At 41.3% G+C, this 25559-nt stretch overlaps 1 protein-coding gene across 1 annotated transcript in view; it reads left to right on the forward strand.

The window, feature by feature from the left end:
* The window catches only part of ANXA2 (annexin A2), a 42825-nt gene extending 19829 nt beyond the window's left edge, over window positions 1-22996 (forward strand). Inside the window, exons 4-13 of the mRNA XM_077472486.1 lie at window positions 1182-1276; window positions 1915-2028; window positions 3292-3382; window positions 4537-4616; window positions 10610-10669; window positions 11094-11187; window positions 14801-14896; window positions 19712-19770; window positions 21274-21396; window positions 22765-22996. Coding sequence (XP_077328612.1) covers window positions 1182-1276; window positions 1915-2028; window positions 3292-3382; window positions 4537-4616; window positions 10610-10669; window positions 11094-11187; window positions 14801-14896; window positions 19712-19770; window positions 21274-21396; window positions 22765-22824 — 872 coding nt within the window. The 3' untranslated portion in view covers window positions 22825-22996. The remainder of the gene's footprint in view (window positions 1-1181; window positions 1277-1914; window positions 2029-3291; window positions 3383-4536; window positions 4617-10609; window positions 10670-11093; window positions 11188-14800; window positions 14897-19711; window positions 19771-21273; window positions 21397-22764) is intronic.
* Window positions 22997-25559: the final 2563 nt, after the last annotated feature.

The raw sequence follows: 25559 nt of genomic DNA on the forward strand, positions 1-25559 counted from the left end.
TACGTGGTGTTCTTCTAGAGTCCTTCCCTGGAATGCTTGAAGTACAATGGGTCTCTCCCGAACCAGAGACGGCACCCAACCACCTCAGAATCCTCCTTTAGTTTCCTTGCCTTGGGCTAGCCAGCTCCAAGACATTAAAGTCGGGGTGGATCCGCACCCCAGGCCATAGCCTTCCTGGGGGCTGGTCAGGAGGACCAGGACCATGTAATCAGCACATCATACTGGACTGGAACCCCGAACCACGTGACATCGGCATCTTAAATACCCTCTCCCAGAGGGCACAGCAAGAGGGCCACTCCCACTGACCTGGTTCCGAAAGAGTAACTCAAGCACCTAACCAGGCTATAGTTCCACGCCCGCCACAAGAGACAGTGCCCCCTGTGGCCAGGCTGAACATCTCGCAGTCCAGTCAGACTGATGCAGAGGTCCAATTTAGACCAATATACCCAACTTTAATTCTAGAAAAATGTATAGTGCATGCTCTTCAGGAGATATATATATATATATATATATATATATATATATATATATATATATATATATATATATATATATATATATATATATATATATATATATATATATATATATAGATATAGATATTTTAGCAGAGACCCTACAAATTGTTGCAATATTTTATGTCGCACGGTATTTACACAGCGGTCTTTAAAATGCAATTTATTTCTTTTTTTGGGGAAAAATACACTTAAATGAATTAAAAACTAAATGGTAAAGTTGACTCATTATTTTTTTTTTGTACAAAAGTTTTAATTACCCGTTTTTTGTGTATTTAATAAAAAATAAAAATAGATATTATTATTATTATTATTATTATTATTCTAAATTATATACAATTGCACTGATTGGAGGCTTGTTGTGTTTAATAAAGGTCTAATTTAAGAAATTTTCTGTATTACTGTTAGATTTTATGAGATGTGGGTGTGGGGGAGAAAAAAAATTGGCCTAACATATTGGCCCAAAAAATTTGCATCATATCATCGGCCAGAGAAAAACCCCATATCGGTTATTATATAAATATATTATAATTTATATAATATGAGTTTAAATACAACAACCATTGTAAATTGCCCACAGGGTTTCACAGAGGCGCCATAGGATATGTAATTGTGTATTTTATTATACATTCGATACAAGACTAATGCCATAACATTTGATTTCAGGTGTGGATGAATTAACAATCATCAGCATTCTAACAAACCGCACCAATGATCAGAGGCAGGACATCGCATTTGCCTACCAAAGGAGGACCAAGAAGGTACATCTCTGCCCATGAAGTATTATAAGATATGACCTCCAAGGGCAATGTTCTTCCTACTCCTCTCTCAGGATATATGAGGCTAGGTTCACATTATTGCGGTTCGTGAACGTGCGCAAGACCACCTGTGTTGCCGACCCACAGGCAGATACGCTGCTCTTAAGCTGATGCGTGGGAGTGCTGTGAAACCTTAATGACACCTGTGGCACGTTTTCACTCATGCCAAACCATATTGTGCTGCAGCAAAATGGTCAGGGACTTCTTTCCTTGGGTTTCTTTGGGAAGGGTAGCACTTTGAAATGAATGGGCTGCTTAAACACAGGTATCACAGAACTGAACCCAAATCTAGCACTAGAAACATTATTTTGAGACAAACTTGCTGATGTGAAGTTCTTGAAAATGATGGGTAAAGAATATGGTTTTAGGCTACTATTATACTTGTGGTTGGGGGGGGGGGGTAAAATAAGGCAGTTGAGCTGAATTTTACTGTTGCCTCCCCACACTGCAAAGGAAGCTGGATATCGTTGCATACTTGTCCCGGGTGTGTTTTTTACTGTTTCACCTGTCACCACCTGACTATCTATAATACAAGCATGATGATACAGTACTGTAAATGAAACCATCTTCTTTCTCTCTAGGATCTCCCCTCTGCACTCAAAGGTGCTCTCTCCGGACATCTGGAGACTCTGATTCTTGGACTGATGAAGACACGGCCTCAGTATGATGCTTCAGAGCTGAAATCTGCAATGAAGGCAAGTGATCAGGGATCTTATTATGGAATCTATGGCAACAATGTGACCAACCAGCATGCTGGTGTCACTAGCTCCAGCTCCAATAAGTTTTTTTTTTTTTCTTTCCCCAGCAATTATTTTTGTTCACCTGGTATTTGTGTAAATCCAACATGTAAAAATAGACACTTCTGATGATTTTCCAAAGCATTATGTATTTGTTGCGGCTGCTTTATCCTGTAGTCGCTGCTACATTGTCCATGTATCTGATAGTAGACCTGTACCTGCATGTGTACAAAAACCTATATGGTCTGTTTTAGAAATGGAAGGCCCTTCCCTGTTTTAAATGTCCAATCATCCCAAAAGTGATAGCCGGTTGCTGGCTGTGGGGGCACACAACAGGAGGGAGGGACCCTAGAAGAGGAGGATCTGGGTTGCTCTGTGTAGTGGATTTGCACGGAGCATGTTTTATTTTTAGTTTTAAAAGAAACTAGACTTTACTAACACTTTAAGGCTTTAGAACCACTTTGTGTCCCTCGCTCTTCAAAAGTTTTAGCACCCTGCCAATACTGTGTTGTATGTAGTCGCGTGTATGTGAACCCTTTGGAATGAACATGTTTTCTGCAGTAATTTGCCATAAAATGTGATCTGATCCTCATATGAGTCACAACAATAGACAAACACAATGTACATATGCTGATAACACAAACAATTCTTATTCCTTATGTCATTATTGAACACTCCCATTATACATTCACAGTGCAGGAGGAGAAAGTAAGTAAATTCTTAGACCAATTGCTAGTTGGAGTCAGTGGTTTGCACACCTGGGGTCTAAATAATGAAATGAGTTTAGAGATGTGGTGTATGCTAGCCATACAAAAGTCCAAAAATCTTTTGAAACACAGAGTCATGAGCCTGAATATAAGCTACAAATCTGGAACCTGCAAGCCCTCTGTCCCTGAAGAAGATCTGCATTAAGTTTTTCAAAACGCGTTAGTGCATGCATGTGAATGCATCTTGCAGTATGTTGCACACCAACATGCTTTGTATTAAGACAGCCTTTTCATTTGAACAAGCTGCCTAACGCACCAGAAAAGGTGCATGTACCATTACTGGCAGCTCACTACATCACACGCTAGGTGCCCCAATGCATGTAATGTTGTTGAATTACTACAACGCATTAGTGTGAGTAGACCTAGAGAAGACTTTGAGGAACCATGGTGGTGAAAAGTAACTTTGTTATTGGTTTGATATATGTCTAATAAATTGCTGACTTTATATTTATAGGGCTTGGGTACAGACGAAGACACGCTTATTGAAATCATTTGCTCACGTGACAACAACGAACTACACGCAATCCAGGCTGCATACAGAGAGTGTGAGTGTTGGCAAACTTCACAAACATAATTAAGACAGACATATGTTATGTGATTAATACAAACTGGAGGATAAAAAGGTGAAAGCCATGCCAATATGAGCTACTCATCCCATCTGTCATCAATCATTCATGTTATTTAAATGAAAGTAAACATTTCAACTGTTCTAAATGATTTTAATCATCCTGTCCCTGTGCCTTTCAGCCCTTCCTTTAAAGTGTTACTAAACCCACAACAGTAAAATCAGTCTGTATATGCAGTAGAGCATGCATGTTATATTCACTGTGTAACCTAAGGGGTTAATCCTCTGCATTGTGTAAAAAGGCTGTTTGATCCCATCTTCTCTGATCCTCCCTTTCTACTGTCCCCAATCCATCTCCTGTTAGAACAGAGCATTGAGGACAAGGCTGCACATGCTCAGTTTGATGTGTATTGCTAGAGTGTTTTTTTTGTTGTTTTCTTGGGTGAGTGCATGTGTTCAGCACGGGGCCAATCAGCACTGTGCAGACAGAGGATCAGGGGTCCTGCATTCTCATGGGACAATCGGGGGAGAATGAAAACTCCTACAAACTTTAACCAGACACTGATAGAAGTCACAACATATACTATACTGCAGCAATGTTCACAATCCCCTCAGCCATCCAGGACACTCCTCCTGATTGGCTGAGACAGAGCAGCGGCACCATTGGCTCCAGCGGCTGTCAATGAAAGTCAGTCAGCCAATCAGGGGAGAGAGGGGGCATGGCCAGGTCCAGGTTCCTTGTCCGAATGGATACACAGAGCTCTGACTCGGCTTGGGTGCCCCCTGTAGCAAGCTGCTGGCTGAGGGGCACTCAAAGGAGGGAGAGGCTAGGGGCAGCGAAGAGGGACCTGAGAAGGGGAGGATCCAGGCTGCTCTGTGCAAAGCCAACTGCACAGAAGAGGTATGACATGCATATTAATAATAATAATATAATAATAATATTAATATAAAAAAAAATAAAAAGACGAGCCTTTACAATCACTTTAATACCAGCCCAAGGCTCAAATGATTGAGGTGGGATTAGTCTGACACCTAGTGGTGTGTAGATGTAAATGCATGCCTAATGTAGAATAGAACAGTAGAGGTCCTCAAAGTTTTAATGACCAGAATGTTTGTTATTTTTTTCTCTTCCAGTATATAAGACAGAATTGGAGAAAGACATTGTTTCTGACACATCAGGGGACTTTAGGAAACTGATGGTGGCGCTTGCTAAGGTGAGTGGCACAATTTGGCCCTACAGTAACTGATTCTTTTTCATCAACCAAGAAATGGCATTGTAGTGTAAGGTAGATACATACCTCTATCTACTGTACTGTGCAAAAGTCTTAGGCTGGGGTGAAAAAATGCTGTAAATTAGGAATATTTTCAGAAATAGAAGTGTTACGTTTATTTTTATGAATTAACAAAATGGAAAGTAAATAGGAGAGAAATCAAATTAATATTTAGTATGATCACCCGTTGTCTTTAACCACTTAAGCCCTGGACCATTTGGCTGCCCAAAGACCAGCGCACTTTTTGCGATTCGGCACTGCGTCGCTTTAACTGACAATTACGACATGGCTCCCAAATAAAATTGGCCTCCATTTTCCCCCAAAAATAGAGCTTTCTTTTAGTGGTATTTGATCATCTCTGCTTTTATTTTTATTTTTTGTGCTATAAAAAAATAGCGACAATTTTGAAAAAAAGCATTATTTTTTTTTACTTTTTGCTATTGTAAATATCCCCAAAATATATAATATAAAAAAAATAATTTCCCCTCAGTTTAGAAAAAATCACAATAAGCGTCTGATTGGTTTGCGCAAAAGTTATAGCGTCTACAAAATGAGGAATAGTTTTATGCATTTTTATTTTTTACTAGTAATGGCCACGATCAGCGATCCTTCCTCTTTTTTCCTATTTTTTTTATTTTTATCGTGACTGACATTATGGCGGACAGATCGGACACTTTTGGTGCGATTTTGGGACCATTCACATTTAAACAGCGATCAGTGCAATTAAAAATGCATTGATTACTGTGTAAATGTGACTGTCAGTGAAGGGGTTAAAGCGGTAGTAAACCCGCACATTTTTTATTTATTTTTTTTAAACCTGCAAAGACCTTAGAACGAGGCCCCGACATCTGGCCTGATCCACGCCGAGGGAGCTGACATGCTCCCTCGGCGTTTCTTCCGGGTATCGCGGCTCCGGCGCTGCCGGATTTTGACGGCGAGAAACCCCTTGTGCGCATGCGCCGCTGCAGTCAGCGGCGCATACCGAGGGGAATATCTCCTAAACCTGTCAGGTTTAGGAGATATTTTTTTTACCTACAGGTAAGCCTTATTATAGGCTTTCCTGTAGGTAAAAGTTAAAAATGTGGGTATACAACCACTTTAACCACTAGGTGGCGTTGTAGGAGTTAAGTGTGTCCTAGGGAGTGATTCTAACTGTGGGAAGAAAGGGCTGTGTGTGACACTACAGTGATCACCGATCCCGATTACAGGGAGCTGTGACCAGTGTCACCAGGCAGAATGGGGAAATGCTTGTTTACAACAGCATTTCCCTGTTCTTTATCTCCGTGAGACGATTGCGGGTATCCCCGTAGACATCGAGTCCGCGTGACCCGTAATCACACTCAAGGAGTTATCGGCGGGTGCGAGCCCACAAACCGCTTCTTAAAGGGCAACATACAGGTACGTTACTCTGCCTGTACGTGCCCTTCTGCCGACGTGTATCAGCGTGAGCCAGTCAGCCAGCGATTAAAGTAGCATCAATTCTTCTAGGTACACTTGCACACAGTTTTTCATGGAACTCAGCAGGTAGGTTGTTTCAAACATCTTGGAGAACTCACCACAGAACGTCTGTGGATGTAGGCTGCTTCAAATCCTTCTGTCTCATGTAATTCCAGACAGACTCGTTGTTGAGATCAGGGCTCTGTGGGGGCCAAACCATCACTTGCAGGACTCCTTGTTCTTTACACTGAAGATAGTTCTTAATGGTATTGGCTGTATGTATGGGGTAATTGTGCTGCTGCAGAATAATTTGGGGCCAGTCACATGCCTCCCTGATGGTATGGCATCCCTGAAGCATGGCAGAGGTTCCTTGCGAGTTTGGGGCTGCATTTCTGCAAATAGATTTGGAGATTTGTCAGGATCAATGGTGTCCTCAATGCTGAGAAATACAGGTAGATACTTGCCCATCATGCCATAACATCAGAGGGGCATGTAATTGGCCCCAATTTTATTCTGCATCAGGACAACGACCCCAAACATGCAGCCAATGTCATTAAGAACTATCTTCAGTGTAAAGCAGAACAAGGAGTCTGGAAATTATGGTTTGGCCCTCGCAGAGCCCTGGTCTTATCGACTCTGTGGTTAGTTCTCCTAGATGTTTGGGACGGCCTAGCTGCCAAGTTAATTCAAAAAATGTGTGCAAGTGTATCTAGAAGAATGGAGGCATTAAAGCTGCTTTGAAGGCAAAGGGTGATCACACATGCCTAAAACTTTTGCACAGTAGTGTGTGTGTGTGTGTGTGTGTGTGCGCGTGTGTGTGCGTGAGTGTGTGTGTGTGTGTGTGATAAATGATTTTTTTGCTTACAATAAAGATCACGATTCTCGCGGCGTAAAATTTTTCACAGTATACAAAAAAAAAAAAAATTGGACTAACTTGCTGGTTAGTTTTTGCTTTGTTTATTTAAAATTAAAGTGTAATTCATATATATATATATATATATATATATATATATATATATATATATATATATATATATATATATTTGGGGGTTCTAAGTAATGTTCTAGCAAAAAAAATTGATTTTAAATTGAAACCAACAAATGTCAGAAAAAAGGTTTAGTATTTAAGTGGTTAAACTTCCCTCATTTACACACAAAAGTGTATTCCTTTTGATCTAAAGGACAAATTGTTACAATGTTTATACTAAAGTTTGTCCGATTGTTTCACAGCAAATCGGAACCGATGAAAGAAAATGTGCACCAAAATTCTTGTACGACAAAAGCTGCTTTTGTTTATTGTTTCTGATCAGCGCAGAGTCTCTTTTCTGATTTCTCTTGTATGAAAATCATACGAAAACGGTACACATTAAACAAAAAACGTTTATTCTGTTTCCATACCAGAAAATTTTTGGAGTTTGTCGTTTCAGGAATTTTCATACGAAAATTCAGAATCGGCTGTCGAAAGTTGTTTACGCACTATATACCTTTTGCTGGCCATACACTACGAAAAATCGGCCAAACCCATTTTCGAAAAACAAACATTCGGCGGCCGTGAGAGCAAACGATAGTGTAGAGGTCGACCGATATATCGGCCGATATTTGCAGTTTTTTAATTAATCGGCATATAGCCGATATAGAACTACAGCGGGACTTTGAAATTACTTCTGTAATAGAAGTCAGTGTAAGTTGCCATAGAAACGTCTTTCCTCCTCTCTGGGCAGGCTGCCAAGAAAAGAACAGAAAGATACAATGTTTACAATTGAATGAATGAAGTCATCTCAGTGTGTAGAAGTTCTCAGTTTAACCATTTAAAGACTAAATCTTTTCTGACACTTGTTGCTTACAAGTAAAAATCCTGTATTTTCTGCCAGAAAATCACTTAGACCCCCCCAAAAATTATATATATTTTTTTAGCAGAGATCCTAGGGAATAAAATAGCGGTTGTTGCAATATTTTATGTCACACGGCATTTGCACAGAGGTCTTTCAAATGCAATTTTTGGGGAAAAAAATACACTATTTAAAATATAAAAATAAAATAAAAACAGTAAAGTTAGCCCATTTTTTTTTTTCGTCCAAAAGTTTTGACTACCTGTTTTTATTTAATATATAGTTTTTTTTTTTTTTTTTATTTTTTTTTTTTTTTTATCTAAATCATACATACAAGTAAACTGATTGGAGGTTTGTTTTGTTTAATAAATGTTTAAATGTAAGAAATTTTCTGTATCACTTATGAAGACTGCTTTCACACTGGAGCGGGCAGGCGTTGATGGTAAAACGCAAGTTTTAGCGGCTCTTTACCATCATTTTAGCGGTGCTATTTGGCTGCTAGTGGGGCACATCTAACCCAGCTAGCGGCCAAGGAAGAGGTTAAATGCGCCCATGAAGCACTGCTGCCAAATCGCATTGCATGTGCTTCGGCAGTGGTGCCCATTCATATCAATGGGCAGGAGTGGTGGAGGAGCGGTATACACCACTCCAAACGTGCTGCTTGCAGGACTTTTTTTTAAGATCCTGCCAGCGCATCGCCTCAGTGTGAAAGCACTCTGTCTTTCACACAGACTGCAGGGGAGCCATTTTGCAGGCACTTTACAGGCGCTATTTTTAGCCCAAAAGCGCCTGAAAAACACCCCAGTGGGAAAGGTGTGTTAGATCAAGGGGGATTAAAAAAAAAAAATCCTAAATAAAAAAGGAAAAAATAAATAAATAAAATTCGGCCTAACATATCGGCCCAAAAAAATCGGCATCATATATCGGCTATCGGCCGCCATGATTTCTAAATATCGGCATCGGCCAGAGAAAAACCCATATAGGTCGACCTCTACGATAGTGCCATTATGTAATAACCGATAAATCGTTTAGTGGACATAAATGAATCCATTTTTTTTGGTCGTTTTTTTTACATATACCTAGTGCAGACAGTTCGGACGGGAAGCACATTAACCTTTCAAATTTATCGTTCATTAAGCAGAAAATTTCCAAACTTGTCCTTCATTCTTTCGGCTCAAAAACGCCCCAGCGATTATCGATTTTGTTCCCATTAACTGTCTGAAAAGTGAACGAACTGGCCAAAAGTCAGAATTTCAGCTGTTTTTTTTTTTTTTTTGTATAGTGTATGGCCAGCATTTAGTTCCACTACTAAAGAATGTTGTGATACTTGGCTTGGCAGGCTGCCTTTTTTTTTTTTTTCCCCTTTCCTTTCTTTTGTCGGCTTCAGCAGAGAGAATTCTCTGCATAGAAAGAATCGGGAAATGCTTTGTCCAGATCGCAAGGGGGAAAAAAATCACGATAACGATTATTCGTGCAGCTCTACTATTATGTGTGTGATTGAGACATTGTAAAAATGATCTTGCCTGGCTGTCATACTGATCCTCTAGCTAGAATTCTGGAACAAGTATCCTGTTAATAGGTAATGACTTTTGTCTCTACTTTCCCGATTCACATTCTTGCTGTGGAAGAACTGAAACCTTTGTGTCGGCATACTAGGCCAGAAATTGACATTTTCAGAGGGTCAGGAGTCCAATATCCCACACATTATTTAGTTTGCTTTAATGTTTGCTCGGGTGTCATTTACACTCTATGTGAATGTGGATGTTTTGACTTTATGAAAAAGAAACAGTCCTTGAACAACCACATAGGGCAGTGATGGCAAACTTTGGCACCCCAGATGTTTTGGAACTACATTTCCCATGATGCTCTAGCACTCTGCAGCGTAGTGGAGCATCATGGGAAATGTAGTTCCAAAACATCTGGGGTGCCAAGGTTCGCCATCACTGACATAATAATAAAACGTCTTTGTCAAACGTTTTATGAAATGCTGTTGCTCATTCATGATCATTTTTCCCCTCAGATTAATGCCCCTACACGGGCAGACTATTAAATGCTTAGACTGGTCTCCCTGCATCGTCTGTGTAAGGCTTCCCTTATGTCGGTTACAGATGAGAATAATTTGTAGGGTATTTTATGGTCTGCCCATCCTGCCATTAATAGATTGAGTTGTGACAAGTCACGCCAAACATTTAGTAATCCAATTGATAATGGGAAGTATCACAGATTGGAGAAGAGTTTATTAATTGCAGTTGATTATATCTAATGTTAATGGTCACATACATCAACTATGCAATTCCTCTAAAGAGTCTGATCTCATTATGTTCAATCAGATAGGAAATTATACAATTGGGTTGTAGTGTTTATACAGATTATTTTACCACTAATAATGCATAAATATTGTCCGACGGTAATTTTTACGTAAATAATCACGAATACCAATATAATAGGATACTATAAATGTAGACGTCTTCCTACACCGGGTGTCCATTGTATTTTCTCACCACACCGTCTTGTATGTAATTAATGTAATACCATTGCAGTGATTCCTGTGTGACATTTGTATCTTCTGGCAGCTTTGCTTACAGGAAAATAATTTCTAATTTTTGTATCATTGCTTCTGTGAACTGTAACCCCAGAAACTCACCAGTGATCTGGTATGTTTGTATGCAGGGTAAGAGGCAAGAGGATGGTTCAGTGGTGGATTATGAGAAGATTGACCAGGATGCCAGGGTAAGTCCATTTAAACCATGCAGCACTCATAGATTATTCAGATACAATTGTCATATTAAAGTTTCTTTCTCTAAAGCGTCAGTAATGTTTTCTATCCTTTGTAAGTGATAAGAGAGGCCGTTGGCTCCAGCCACATGAACAGGTCAGTTATACTGTCCATTGTAAAGCGCCTCTCCAGTGTACCAGTTAGTGAAACTTCAGTTTGAAACTCCAATAATCGGGTTTACTTTATGGCTTTTATTTTAGTATGGGTTCAGATATTTACAATGATATATTGGCCTTTATAGAGAATTTAAATGAACTTCTGCCCTGATCTATAAGGACATTCATTGTAACTTCTTATGTACCCAACTTAACACTCTTCCATAACACGAGAACCAGAATCAGGGCTCTAATACTTCTGTGAATTCCTATTGCTGCACAGGAACTATACGAGGCCGGAGTGAAGAGAAAGGGAACAGATGTAAGCAAGTGGATTACAATCATGACAGAAAGAAGCATTTCTCATCTACAGAAAGGTATGGCGTTCATATAAAACTGTGCTGAAAATGAATAAGATTTCCTTGAAATATGCTGTAGGCTGGATAGATACCTCTTACTTTAAAGCATGGGGGACAAATTTCTTACAGCTGAACTCTAGACAAACCGCTTAAAGTGGATGTAAACCCGATTCATGACATTTGAGTTGGGCACATATCTCTGCAGTGTTTTCTTATCGCTCTTCAAAGCACTATGTCCCTTAGCTGTCTCCTGCTCTGTTCTTCTGTTATCAGCCTTATAACTTCTAACAAATTCTCCTGAGAGTCATTGGCTATGATGAGAGGGGGTGTTTGCCTTTCTTTCAGTCAGCTGTCTTGGTTGTATGCCCAGGCCTCGCTGCAGCATCGCACAGGAAGAAAAAATGAAGGAGCACCAATTCACTTTTAGAGATTACCAGTGTTACATGAATGGCAATATGCAGTGCACTAGAACCACCATGACCTACAGCTGTTGACATGGGAAGATAAAATATTAGTTTGCCTGAAAGTCATCTTTTGTTTAGGGTAACCCATCTGTTTTTGATGTGCTGGCACAGCGGCTAATCTAATCTTCCCTCCCCTAATAAATAGATCATGTACCCATAACTTTAAAAGTAGATTGTTAGGGCTAGAAATGTGAAAATTCGGAAGGGTTTTATGCTGTATTGCCATGATGCTGAAATAAAGTTTCTATTTTATTTATTTTTTGAAGAGTTTACATGAAGCCCAATGCAAGGTACCTACTGGGCACTTTTACTTTTACCCCCTTCCTGCCCAGCCCAATTTTTTAGCTTTCAGGGCTGTCGTACTTTGAATGACAATTGCACGGTCATGCAACACTTTACCCATATAACATTTTTATAATTTTTTATTTTACCCAAATAGCTTTCTTTTGTTGGTATTTTAATCACCACTGTGTTTTTATTTATTATTTTTTGCTAAATAAATGAAAACCAGCAATTTTTCTCCTTTGCTGGTGGGCACTGATTGGCAGCACTGTTGGGACTGCACTGATAAGTGTAGATGTTCCTTTCACACAAGCCGGTTACTGGCTCTCCTCACGCTGTCAGCATGAGGAAAGGAATGCCAATAACCAGCTTGTGTTTACATTGCAATTAGCTGTAAATGGACACTGTTGTGATCACGTGGTAAAGGACCATTGGGATTGGCCCTTTACCCCGATCTGTGATTAGCTTTGTCCAAAGGACATGGCAATCCCAGAGCGTGCTGCATTGGGCGTGAGCGAACGTGCTGAGTGGTGCATCCAGAGGCGGACTGACAACTCACGGGGGCCCCCAGGCAATAAGAGATCATGGGGGCCCCCCTGTGTCCCTGCCACACTGCCCACATTACATATGTTGGTCCCTACCCCCTTTAGCTACAGAGGCAGCAGCTGAGGATGTACACATGCTGCGGCAGGAATTATACCCCCTTTTGCTTTTGTTGGGTGATCGTGACCTTTTTAAGTGAATAGGGCCACTCTGCAAACACCCTGCAACCATATGTAATGCACGCAGTAGCAGCATGCTAGTGTGGGATCCAAGGGGTTAAAGCAGGTGATGTGATAAGGCAATACAATGCCACCTTTATCTCCTGCTTTAACCACTTGGTCGCTGTACTGCACAAGTTTGCACGGCTTTTTGCAGAGCAGCCCCATGCCAAGCATGATGGTGTATAATTCCTGCTGAGGCTGCAACATGTGTACACCCCTGGCTACTGCAGTTAAAGAGGATGTGGTTGGAGTGGGGGTAAAAACAGACGAGCTATGAGGGTTTTCCCACCCCAACTTGTGAATGTAAAGAAGGCCTTACTGTCCTTAGCTCCCTATCACATTTGGTTTTTAGGGGACCCCTGGGATGAGAACAGAGAAGGATCCCTGAAATAAGGACCGAGGGGCTCCCTGGGATGGGGTGCAGAGAGGGACAGGTGGCAACTCTTTACTTTGGAGTAGGGGGGGGGTCGAATTGGAAAATCCCCCCCCCACCTACTATACACAGACCTCCAGAATCAGCGTGGCTCCTGCTGTGTAAGATATCTCCTCCCCCTTCTGTCTGTGTACATCGGAGCCGAGGAGGATGATCCTCTGAGTCTGTGTGATGTGCTGCAGACTTAGGTGGGAGAGATGTCGGCTGCCACAGAGGTGAATCACTGTGGGATAGAGCATGGGCACTGGGATAAGCAGAGATTGGGATGGAGGTACTCTCATGGGGCCCCCTGCTGGCCCCGGGGGAAAAACATATGCCCTCCCTAAACTGGCTGATCGTGCTGTAGCTGCCATTTTGCTATTTCACGCTCGGCAAGTGATTAAAAGGGTTAAAATGGGCTGGTGGCCAGTTTTTTCAAGCATTTCTGTATTGACATTTGGCCCAATTGTGGTTTTGAATTTCACAAGGAACTATATAGTACCTTCATGAACAAAGCCCACCGCTGGTCAGTAGCCTAAATTTCCAACTAATCCCCCACAACTATAGAGCACAATCAATATATTTGTGTACTTTTCTGTAGCCTAAATTTGAGAGCTGACCATTGTACATGAACGTTGTAAAGTGATGTATACAAGTGTCTTGCAGCTGTCTTGGTTCACTGTTCAGTCAGGATGTGTACCTGAAAATGGCAGGAAAGAGTGTTTTTGCTTCTTAACACAAAAACCTTCTCCCCAGAGGTCTGTAAGATGTTGCTCAAGTCTCCTTGTCTGCTGTCCACACTGCTTTTCTCTGTAGACCAGATTTTTATTCATTGTTCATGTCTTTCGCATTGGCTATTTAAAGCAGAACTCCGGGGATAGATAGAGATAATATATATATATATATATATATATATATATATATATATATATATATATATATATATATATATAAATTAACCACTTGACCTCCGGAAGGTGGTCACCTTCATGACCACATTTTCTTTTTTTTTTTTTTTTCAGCACTATGCTAATTTAACTGGTAATTGCGTGGTCATGCAACACTGTACGCAAATTAAATAAATAAAAAAAAAAATCCACACAAATAGAGTTTTTCCTTCTTTTTTTTTTTCTTCTTTTTTTTGGTTGCATTTGACCACCACTCGTTTTTGTTATATAAACAAAGACCGAACATTTTGAAAAAACAAACAATATTTTCTAATTTCTGTTATAAAACATATCCAATTAAAAAAAAAGTCTTCATAAATTTTAGGTCTAAATATACTCTGCTACACTTTGGTAAAAAAAATAAAAAAAATCCCAATAAGTGTATATTAATTGGTTTGTGTAAAAGTTATAGTGTCTATTGACTATGGTATATGTACTGAAAATGATGTGGCTATAGATGCTATACTGTAATGGCGATGATCAGCAACTTATAGTGTGACTGTGATAGTGTGGTGGGCAATCTGGCACTAAGAGACACTATTTGGGAGGGTCAGTTACTGACACTGACATCGCTAGTGACACTAATACAGTGATAATACTGTACACCGACACTGTCATAATGAAACTGACTGGGAAGGGGTTAATATCAAGGGGTTAACTGCATGCCTAGCATTGTGTGATGTGTGCTGCTGTTTTTATTTCCCTATTATGTTTCACAGATTATTATTTTTTTGCCAATAATGTTGTTTGTTTCAATTATAGTGTTTGAGAGGTACAAGAGCTACAGTCCATATGACATGCAGGAGAGCATAAAGAAAGAAGTGAAAGGTGACCTGGAGAATGCGTTCCTTAATCTTGGTAAGTTGTTTTCTCTGTTTTAAACTGTGATCATTAGGAGGATCAGTAAATTCTATAAACATTGCTCTACACAGAGAGATGATTGTCGGGGGGTACTGTATGCTTACCAATTTCTTAGTTACTTAAATTATGAATCGTACATTTCAATGAATGTTAAGTCTGAAGAATAAGTGGACGTTTTACACTAAAAAAATATAAATATAATTCTGTCTAGCTCCCTCTATGATTAGAATTGAAAATACTCCCCTTCTGATGATGCCCCATAGGTTGTAATGATTCCTATCTCTTTGGCCAGCCTATGGGAAAAGGGGAGACAATTATAGCCTTTGGTATTGCTGAGCACATGTGCCAGATGGGAAAGGGACATGTTGGCGCTTACATTTCCATAAAAACGAACACCCTGACTTGTTGGGAAGCATACATTAGTTCCTGTGCAGAATGTTTACTATTTTGGTCTTTAAAGTGGAGGGCCATCCTAAAATACAAATAGCATTAATATTCTTAAAATGAAAAAAAAAAAACATTTGGACATTTTTTTTTTAACTTACCAGAAACCCCTGTTGCTAGGCAGTCTTCCTAATCTGTCTCTTCCTATTCCGTGGCGCTTCCTCCTCTTTGGTAAGTGGCCCCGTTGCCTTCTGGGACATGTGTGTCTCCCAAAAACAATGGGGCCATTCACAAAGCGCTGTGAGACTCGCGCAGTAAGAAATGGCCAGTGAAGCCCCACTTCCTGTTTCCCTCTGTTAAAATGCCGGCGCCGACAGCGGATCCGGGGAGCGCCGACATAGCGGGCTCACTGGACAGGTAATTGTCCTTGTTAAAAGTCAGCAGCTAGTGTTAAAAAATAAATAAATAAATTAAAAAGTGTGCCCGGAACGTCCCTTTAAAAGGATAGAGGATTCTGCCAACGGTTACGCTATGTAGCTCATAAGTACTATGAACATGGTAATAAGAGTGGCATGACTGACCAGGGCTCTCCTGAAGCAGGGCGTATCGTCACATGTCTGCCCTCATGCTGTAAAGTGCTGCGCAAACTGTTGGCACTGTATAATAATAATGTTCATAAACTCCTTTCCCCCACGAGGGAACCTGTACAACATAACATGAAAATTCTCTGTTCCGGGACTATTACGCGGCCCTGTATAATTTGACCTCTATCCTTGCTTGTTTCTGCGCTATGTCTGCTGGAGAAGCAGTAGGGACCAATCTCTCCTCTTCTGGTCTTCCCAATCTGTCAAGCAGCATAGCCATATCCTATCTGGAAGCTGGAGTTGGCTACAGTGAAGTCACTTCCTGATGAGAAGAGCCCAGGGCTGGGTGGCTTCACAAAGACCTACTGTTTGAAATTTATCGAGAGAATACAGGCACCTATGTGCTCCTCCTTCTTCAATTCCTTGGCTTCTGCAGAGCATCTCCCTCAGGGGGCTTCACTGGCTCACATCCCTGTCCTCCTGATAGAAGGAAAGCTCCCACAGAGCTACCGCCCAATCTCTTTATTGAATACAGATTTAAAACTATTTTCCAAAATCCTTACCAATCTCCTCCCCGAAATAGTCCACCCAGATCAGACAGGCTTTATAGTGGGCCGGGAGGTCCGAGATAACTTTTTTCGGGCTCTACAACTCATTCATTGGGCACAGACATGTGACCATCTGCCCCCATATTTGATTCTCTCCACATATGCCGAGAAGGCATTTGATTGCGTTTACTGGGGCTTTCTCAATGCGGTACTGGCTAGGCTGGGGTTGGGGCCTCAGATGTTGCACTGGATATCATTCCTTTATGCATCTCCTACCGCTCAGGTTAAGGTGAATGGCTGTTTATCGTCAGTGTTTCCTATCTGGAACGGCATAAGACAGGTGTCCACTTTCAACCCTTTTGTTTGCTCTGGTCTTTGAACCTCTGCTCAGGAAAATATGAGCTAATCAAAACATCAGAGGGGTTACTGTAGGTTCTTCAGAACATAAACTTTCTGCATATACAGATGTCCTATTTCACATGGTAAACCCTACAGTCTCACTGCCAAACCTGATGGAGGAACTAGCAACTTATAGCCAGGTTTCTAACTTTAAGATCGACTATACCAAATCGGAGATCTTGCTGATTACGATATCTCCAGTCATGACTACCGCCCTGAAGGGAGCTTTCTCTTTTGCTTGGACATCTTCTTCAATACGGTATCTGGGAATCCAGCTTACTAGTAGTTTGGAAGGTCGATTTACCCATAACTACACCCCATTACTAAAGAAGTTTAGCTTAAATTTGCAGTCTTGGGATAAGACTACTTTCACTTGGGTTGGTTGCACTAATATCATAAAAATGACACTCTTCCCCTGCAGATGGTACCTATCTGCCTACCCAGATGCTTTTTCATGGAGCTCCGTAGTCTTTTTATTAAGCTTGTGTGGAGAAGCCAAGAGTAACTATGGCCTTACCTAATATCCTTTAATATGGAATAGAGAGGAACTCCTAGGGGTGGGATTTTTAAGGCACTACCAATACACAGTATAGAAAAAAAATTGTAATAATTTTATTAACTATCTAGAAAAATACATGTAATATTTGGACATAGAGACATCAGAATTGTGCAAATTGATGATACAGAAATCCTATACCCAACACATTTTGGAGATGAATGTGGTCTTCTTCATCAGGGGTTTAACAGGAAATGTGCAATCTATAAAATACAAATGGTCAACAATCAATTCAGCATATTTAGCCCAAATTGCATTGTCCATAAGGAAAAGTGCCATTGACTTACATTTTGTTGAATTGCACATACATAAAATCATCCAAATCCATTTTGTAAAAGGCAAAAGACTCTGTCACATGGAGTCAACCCACCATCCCATCCACATTTGTCCCTGCTTAGAATGAAACTCTGAAAGAGTTTCATTCCAAGCATTCCAGATTCGGCTTGTGGATGAACAAAACTTGTGGACAAAATACAAACACTTGTGGACTATGGACAGATTTATATACATTTTTATTTATTTTTTATTTTTTTTTAATCCATCTATATACAAGTTTTATGACATATTTTTCAGGATTCCTGCTTTATAGGCCCTAGTACACGTGATTCGCTCCAACCTAGGACCAAAGCCCCCTTTCGATTTTTGGGGTATGGTCCACATATATATTTCTTTTGTGACACTGAATCTAGGTTTGAGATACCTCTCTGAGTTTCATTCCAAGCAGGGACAATGTGGATGGGATGGCGGATTGACTCCATGTGACAGGGTCTTTCTCCTTTTAAAAATGGATTTGGACAATTTTATGTATGTGCAATTCAAAAAAATGTAAGTCAATGGCACTTTTCCTCATGGACAATGCAGTTTGGGCTAAATATGCTGAATTGATTGTATATTTGTAATTTTTAAATTTCATATTTCCTATTAAACCCCTGATGGAGACCACATTCATCTCTGAAACGCATGGGTATAAGATTTCTGTATCATCAATTTTGACAACTTTGATGTCTCCATGTCCAAATTTTGTCTAAATATTACATGTATTTTGAAGTGGATGCGGAAGGTGAGGGAGATCATGGAGGCGGAGGAGTGATTTGCCACATGTAAAGACAGACGCAAGAGGTTTGAGTCCATTTGGGCAAACTGGAAGGAACTTATTGCCCAACCAGTTTCAATGTCGTCCAGCTTAGAAATAGCATTATTGGTGTTGGCAGACCCCAGATTTAAAAAAATTAACCTTAGCTGATCGTTCCCCATCCACTATCTATTTACCAGGCACCGCATCTCGGTAGCTTTGAACCTGGTGTGAAGGGCACAACCATATTTTTGGAGTGTGTACAGGCGCTCAGTCACATGATGGCTCGGGATAATGGAGAATAATTTTATGCAAGCTTTAGACACATTTTTATTTTCCTGAGAGTGGTTGGTTCTCTCCGCTCCTCTGTCGGTGAGAGAGCAGATATGTCGACTGGGACCGAAAGTTTGTGACACAGGAGAGTTCCCTTGTGCTTAATAGTGTCGAGGCAGCTCTCGGCCCATCTATTGTGTCTGTTACCTATTTTGTGAGTGACGACTCCTGGTACTTCGGTATACTGTACCTATTTTGTTATGGTCTTGTTTGTTTTCCTTGTTTTTTTTGTTTTTTTTTTTTAGGTTATTTTAGGTTTAATTTCTGGTCCTTTACTTTTTCACAATGCTGACTAAAATAAAGATTATTAAAAAAAAAAAAGATAGAGGATAGTGAGCATATTTATTTTAAACATGCTTGTATCCTTTAAACGTACAAATTAATGCACTTCTGACGACTGTTTAGTTACCCCGTACCTCACACAGGCTCAGACCATTCACCACCACACATTAGTACCACTTACCCATTCCCACTAAGAGTAAATTGAAAATAAATAATTTCACTAATGTCCCCAGATGTAAATACGTTGTCAGCCACTTCATCCACTAATGCAAGTCCATCATCAGTAAAGGCTTCCAGCACTGTAAATCCTTGCCAATCTTGACGCCCGTTCATGTTTACCGCCGCTAAATGACAGATCCCCGGCACTACAATAATGTAATCACAGCGTCTGGGATCCCCAGTGACAGAAAATGAAAGCATGGCTGCACATCACGACTGGTTTCCCTAAATCCTTTGTTGGACATCCCAAAGTGACACCACATGACACAGGAGTTGCTTGGTACACGCGTTTCACACAATACAAATGTATTACCTTACACAGGTGCGCAGGGGTATAGATCAGACTTCCAGTTACCTTTAATAAAACTATGTAACCAACATGGCCAGCTTGATATGTCGGTGTTGTAACCTCTCCTTATTGTTTTTCTCCTACAGTGCAGTGTATTCAGAACAAGCCCCTGTATTTTGCAGACAGGCTGTACGACTCAATGAAGGTAAGAGCAACATTCACAATTGTAAACATTTCAACTGAATATTTATTAATAATTGTCTCTTCCAAACTTTAAATAATTGAAGGGAAATGAGTCCTGCATCTCTTTACACCATAGGTGTACTTTCACTCTTATCGAAGTATAGGAGGGAAAGGGAAATTGTACCCACTGTAAAATTATTTTCTTAAAGTCCATCAATGGACACAGGAATCCTTTCACCTTAGGGTTATACTGCATGGGGTCCAGATATTGTCAAACAGAAAAAAAAATGTAGTACAGCTCAGTATAATCCCCTCCTACTACCAGCATGTGTAAATAAAAAAAGATGGGTATCATGCAAAACCTTTTGGACTTAAAGAGAGGATAGATGTTGCTCTGGTAAAAAGAACAGTTGACCAGGTTGGAGTACAACCCCTGACCGAACTGAAGCAGGGGCTGGAACAATGACGAACAAACCCTGCAACCACTGGGTTTTAAAGGGGGATTGCAACTGCTGATCAGTAGGATCCTTGAATATGAAAGTGTTTCTAAACCCCATTGAGGAAGACCTTGGAAGAGTAAGTGCAAAGGGAAGGTTTTTCAGCTGCAGGAACTCTGAAGCACCTGAGATTAGAATTACTAGGCAGATTCTTCAGATTTGGCTGAAACGATCTTTTAATTCAGAAAACTGCAACTCCTTATTGATGATCTTGTCAGGTAGAGGTTGAAGTGACTCCAAATCAAAAATGGTCCCTCTCGTAAATGGTTCAGAAGCCAGCTGCAGCCGAGGATAGATCAGCCATAGTCTTGTGTGGCTGTAGTAGAAATCTGTGCCAACAAGGCAGAGGATTTGGCCCCACCTGGTAGACCTAGGACTCAAGCGACAAGTTAAACTCTATATTCTTAGGAGACGATCCCAGGTTGCAGATGTGGGCACCCTCAGAAGGCACAGAACAAACATTTAAAGAACTGTTAGTGTGGTGTATTCTGGGTTAACCTGTTACAGCGAGATGGTTCTCATTTGTGTCTAACAGATGTTTCAACCACATAGAGGCAAGGCGTAGGGACTTCCAGAAATCTAGACAGTTGGTAGCTGGTGAAAACTTTCAGGGACACCACAATCCCCGGTGATCCAAACAAATGGCGCACCTCGTACACACAGGGGAATTGGCTAGGCTTCCTGCTCAGAAACTAAGTGGCGTGTGCCCCATTAAGCAGATGGTGTATATGCCACCTGCCTGCCCTGAAATAGAAGCTAGCACAGGTCTGCCCTTAAATAACAGGGAATGCTGCCGTTTTCCATATGGAAAACTGCCACAGATTCTGGGCAAGTGTGACCTGTATACATTTCTGTATCCCCCACTGGATGAGAAAGAAAGAAGTTTTGTTTTAGATTTCTAAACAGAATGCCTCTGAGAAGTCTAGTTTGTCCTCCATGTAGACTATTTTAGAACTGAAAGGCAGGTTTGTCTTTTGTGAATTGTCAGTATTCAATTGGGAATTAACCTGTAACTTTTTTATTTCCAGGGAAAAGGCACCAAAGATAAAGTCTTGATCCGGAATATGGTATCCCGCAGTGAGGTAGACTTGCTTAAAATCAAGGCAGAATTCAAGAAGAAATATAACAAATCTTTGTCCTACTTCATTTCAGTAAGTGAAACTTTTTTTTTGAGACCTCACATAAGAATTTTTCCAGCTGCCATACACATAATTGGATAATTTCAAGTGCAAACTGCAGGACTAAGCGTAGCTGGCTAGGCCTCGGGGCCCATTCAGTTATTTGCTTGTTTGCTTTGCAGTTTTTAGACAGCAGGATTATTGTTGGTTTAGCGTTAGGCAGCAAGGCATATCCATTTAAGTACACACAAACTAGTTTCTGCCAGAAAAAAAGAAGAAAGGAAAATTAGCACAAAGTCACGGCTTGAGGTGTGCAGTATAGTAAAGGTCGCACTTCTGCTGATTGCAAGGCTCCAGCTCTAACATGGCTGGTAAGTGTTAGATTGCTGCTCACACACTGATAACAGTCCTTTATGCAGACTGCCACCTTGTGCTCATGTTTGTAATGCTGCTGTTGCAGGTAAAATTATTAAAGGGCAGCAACACATTTAGCAATATGTTTGCCTGCACCCTTTTTTGAGTGCTAGTTCACACCAGACGCAGTTCCATTCAGTCCCGTATGCTTTTTTTTCTGTACTAGAAATGCATGCACAGTGTTTTCCATGTATTCCAATGGCTCTAGTTCACACCATGCAGTCAGTTTCAGGTGCAGAAACTGAACAGAACTGACTGTATTGGTGCAGAAAAAATGGAACTGCATCTGGTGTGAAATGGCCCTTAATGTAATCCAATATAAGGCTTCAGTTGTAGGCATCATTGTGTGAACATTCTGGATCCTGTTGTGGACATCATAAGCAGTGTGCATGTGGGAATGCAGCCTATACTAACTATACAAGGTGTAGAAATAAATGTTAATATATTAAAGTGGAGGGCCACCCTGAAATTACTTACCAGAAATGCCTGTTGCTAGGCACATCATCCTAATCTTCCTCTTCCTCCTCCGCGGAGATCTTCTTTCTTCTCTACTCGTCGCATTGTCTTCTGGGTAATGGGTCGCGCTGTGTTATGGGAACTGTGTGTCCCAGAACACAGCGCGTCCCATTCACAAAGCGCTGCATGACTTGCGCATGCACAGTAGGAAACGGGCAGTGAAGCCGCAAGGCTCCACTGCCTGTTTCCCTTAGAAGGAATGGCGGCGCCGGGAGCCGAGGGACGGGTCGGCCTCGGGCGGCCGACATCGCGGGCGCCCTGGACAGGTAAGTCGGCTTATTAAGTCAGCAGCTGCAGTGTTTGCAGCTGCTGACTTTTAATTATTTTATTTTTTTAAACGGCCCTCCTCTTTAAGTAAATGCTACTGCATGTGGTATCAGCGGGGGGGGGGGGGGTCTATATTTGAAGCATTTATAGGTACTTTGTGTGTAGAAATTATTTTTTGACTTGAACATTGCTTTGTCTTTGCAGCAAGACACAAAAGGAGACTATCAACGTGCCCTGCTAAACCTATGTGCTGGAGATGACTGAGCTACATGTTGTTCCTGCTCCCCCCATTTAGGATGCCTTACTGCTTGTCCTGACCATAGTCTGCACAGAGCTCCCACCGACCTTCTACCCCAGTGTCGCCTGGCTGCTCCTTTCCAATGTACTGACCAATACAATGCTACATCTAAATATATGTATATTTTTTTTTCTGTAACCCGTCTTGTGTGTTTTTTGTTTTGTCTGAATATGCATGCAAGGTTTTTTTCATCACTATTCAAAATTGGTCATCTTGCTGATCAAGTCCATTCCATAATGTGCCATGTGGTGGACAGACAACACTGAGCACATTCCTACAATCCTTGGGTGCAGCCAAGAATGAACCATGGGATCGGCCATCCTACAGTATGTGCATGTGGACTAAAGCCTAGTGCACATTCCTAGGTTTTTTTGTTGTTGTTTTGTTTTTTTAATCTCAATGGGCTGAACTAAAAAAAAAAAAGAGCTCAGGTCCCAGCCACTGTACTAAGCGTCCCATGTTAGTACAGCGATCTCCCCCACTGTTCTATTGTGTTCTGAGATGGACAGCCCCCTCGCCAGAACACTTTGGTCAGCGTTCTTTGCCAATGATCGCCAGATCTTTTTTGGTGATGCTCCTTTGTCAGAAGCCAGCCGGACACATGAGCCAAATGGGGGCCAATTTTTATTGAACCAGCTGATGCCACATGACATTTGGCCCATGTTTGGGGCTTAAGCATGGGCTTACATGGAATTGCATCAAGCCTAACTAAATGCAGAGGAAGGTCTCATTGGTTGCATTTGGCCAGGGCAGGAGAAGGAAAACACCGGGCTGGATGAAGTTGGCAATACTTTCTTGCTTTTGCCTCAATTTATAAAACATCAACACCATTTTTACTTTTTAAACACCCGTTTCACATGTTCACTGACCTTCCTTTTAAATACAAGTGCAAATAGATTAGTGCATTAGGTGATTTTTGTTGCAAAATTGTTGTTGGTGTGAAGGACCCAATGACTGGTAACTCTCAGAATAGAATTTTGAGTGTTAAAAATATGGGAGGGAAGGTTACACCCCGGTCACATCTCAGTTTTGACTATCCCAAACCCTGTTATGTTTAATTTATACTTGTAATGAATAGCACTAAACTTCCACAGACTTCCTAAGGTGTGAATTTAAAGCATCTTACAACCCAAAAACAGAAATGTTCCTGCTTGTATTTATGTAAATCCTTTTATCCTGAAGGGTCCTTTCACACGAGCTTTCCGATCAGGTCTGCATGTCAGTTTTTCAGGCAGACCTGATCAGAAGCTCCATTCACCTCTATGTGGTGGCGGATGTCAACGGTGACATGTCCACTGACACACGCTGCTATTTGATCCTGTCCGCCAAATCCAGGCGGATGGTGACCCTATTTTCCATTTGTCTAGTACAGGGGTAGTCAACCTGGGGCCCTCTAGCTGTTGTGGAACAAAATTTCCCATGAGGCATTGCAAGGCTGGCAGTTACAATTACTCCCAGAGGCATGATGGGCCTTGTATTTCTTCAACAGCTGGAGGGCCCCAGGTTGCCTACCCCTGGTCTAGTGCAGTGTTTCTCAACTCCAGTCCTCAAGTACCCCCAACAGGTCATGTTTTTCAGGCTATTATTTTGCACAGGTGATTTGATCAGTTTCGCTGCCTTAGTAATTACCACAGCCGCTTCATCTGAGGAAAATCCTGAAAACATGACCTGTTGGGAAGCCTTGAGGACTGGAGTTGAGAAATACTATTGAAAAAAGCCTATGGCGTGCAAAACACACCCCAAAAAACTTCCACCCGGTGCCAAAAAAGAGTGAAACAGACCCACCCAGGTACTAGGGTAGGGGCTCCCCCGAAGGAAGACCCCCCCCCAAGAGAAATACTGCTCTAACGGATCAGATGAAAACAGTCAAGTGGTCTGTTTTCATCCAATCTCCCCATAGAGGAGAGCGGGACTCTGACAGGTCCATCTCTGCACAGTGAGAGGAGACGGACCCATCATCCACCTGCTCATAAAGGCTGTGGCCTGCGGAGCAATCCCCCACTGAGCAAGCAGGGTCCGTCAAACTGACAAGCCTGTGCGAAAGGAAAAAAAAAACTTTGCTTTAACTGCTTATAAAGTATAATGAGTTGAGCTTCCATTTAATAGTGCATCTAAATCTGCATCTAACGCCCCTCCCCCCAGACTGACAATGCTGCTGTTCAAAGATGCCCCTGTGCTCATTCATCCAAAGTGGGGGTACTTTAATATCGGAGGGGTGTTACTGGCCAGATCATCGGATGAAAACAGCCTAAGAAAGCTAATGCACCCACCACATGTAATGATTGGTAAGCTGCGATATATTCTTGGTTTTTGGTTTATTACCGCTTTAATAATTTCAGAATCCTAACACTTCCTTACATTGGCAGTCTATTTTTAATTTTTACATTACTGCCATGTGCTGTAGTGCCACAGATGATGTAGGATTCCAGTGGGCTTATAGAAATATTAGGCTTTTTGTTTTGTCTGTAAATCCTTTCTAAAGCCCAGTACACGCAGGCCAAATATCGGGCAACATCGGCCAGTTTAATTTATAAAAAAAAAAAGGCCGACATTCTGCATATGTGTGTGGCAGCCGGTCCGACACAGGCTGGCCAAGCATGCTGGAAAACCAGCAGCCAACTGGCTTCCGATCAGCGCTCTCAGCCAATGGCTGAGAGCACTGACTAGAGTGTTCTGGCAGGGGTGCCACCCCCCTTGTCAG

Source organism: Lithobates pipiens, unplaced genomic scaffold (genome assembly GCF_037356315.1).
Source record: "Lithobates pipiens isolate NorthernLeopardFrog02 unplaced genomic scaffold, aLitPip1_a1.2 Scaffold_8, whole genome shotgun sequence".
In the NCBI taxonomy this organism is placed as follows: domain Eukaryota; kingdom Metazoa; phylum Chordata; class Amphibia; order Anura; family Ranidae; genus Lithobates; species Lithobates pipiens.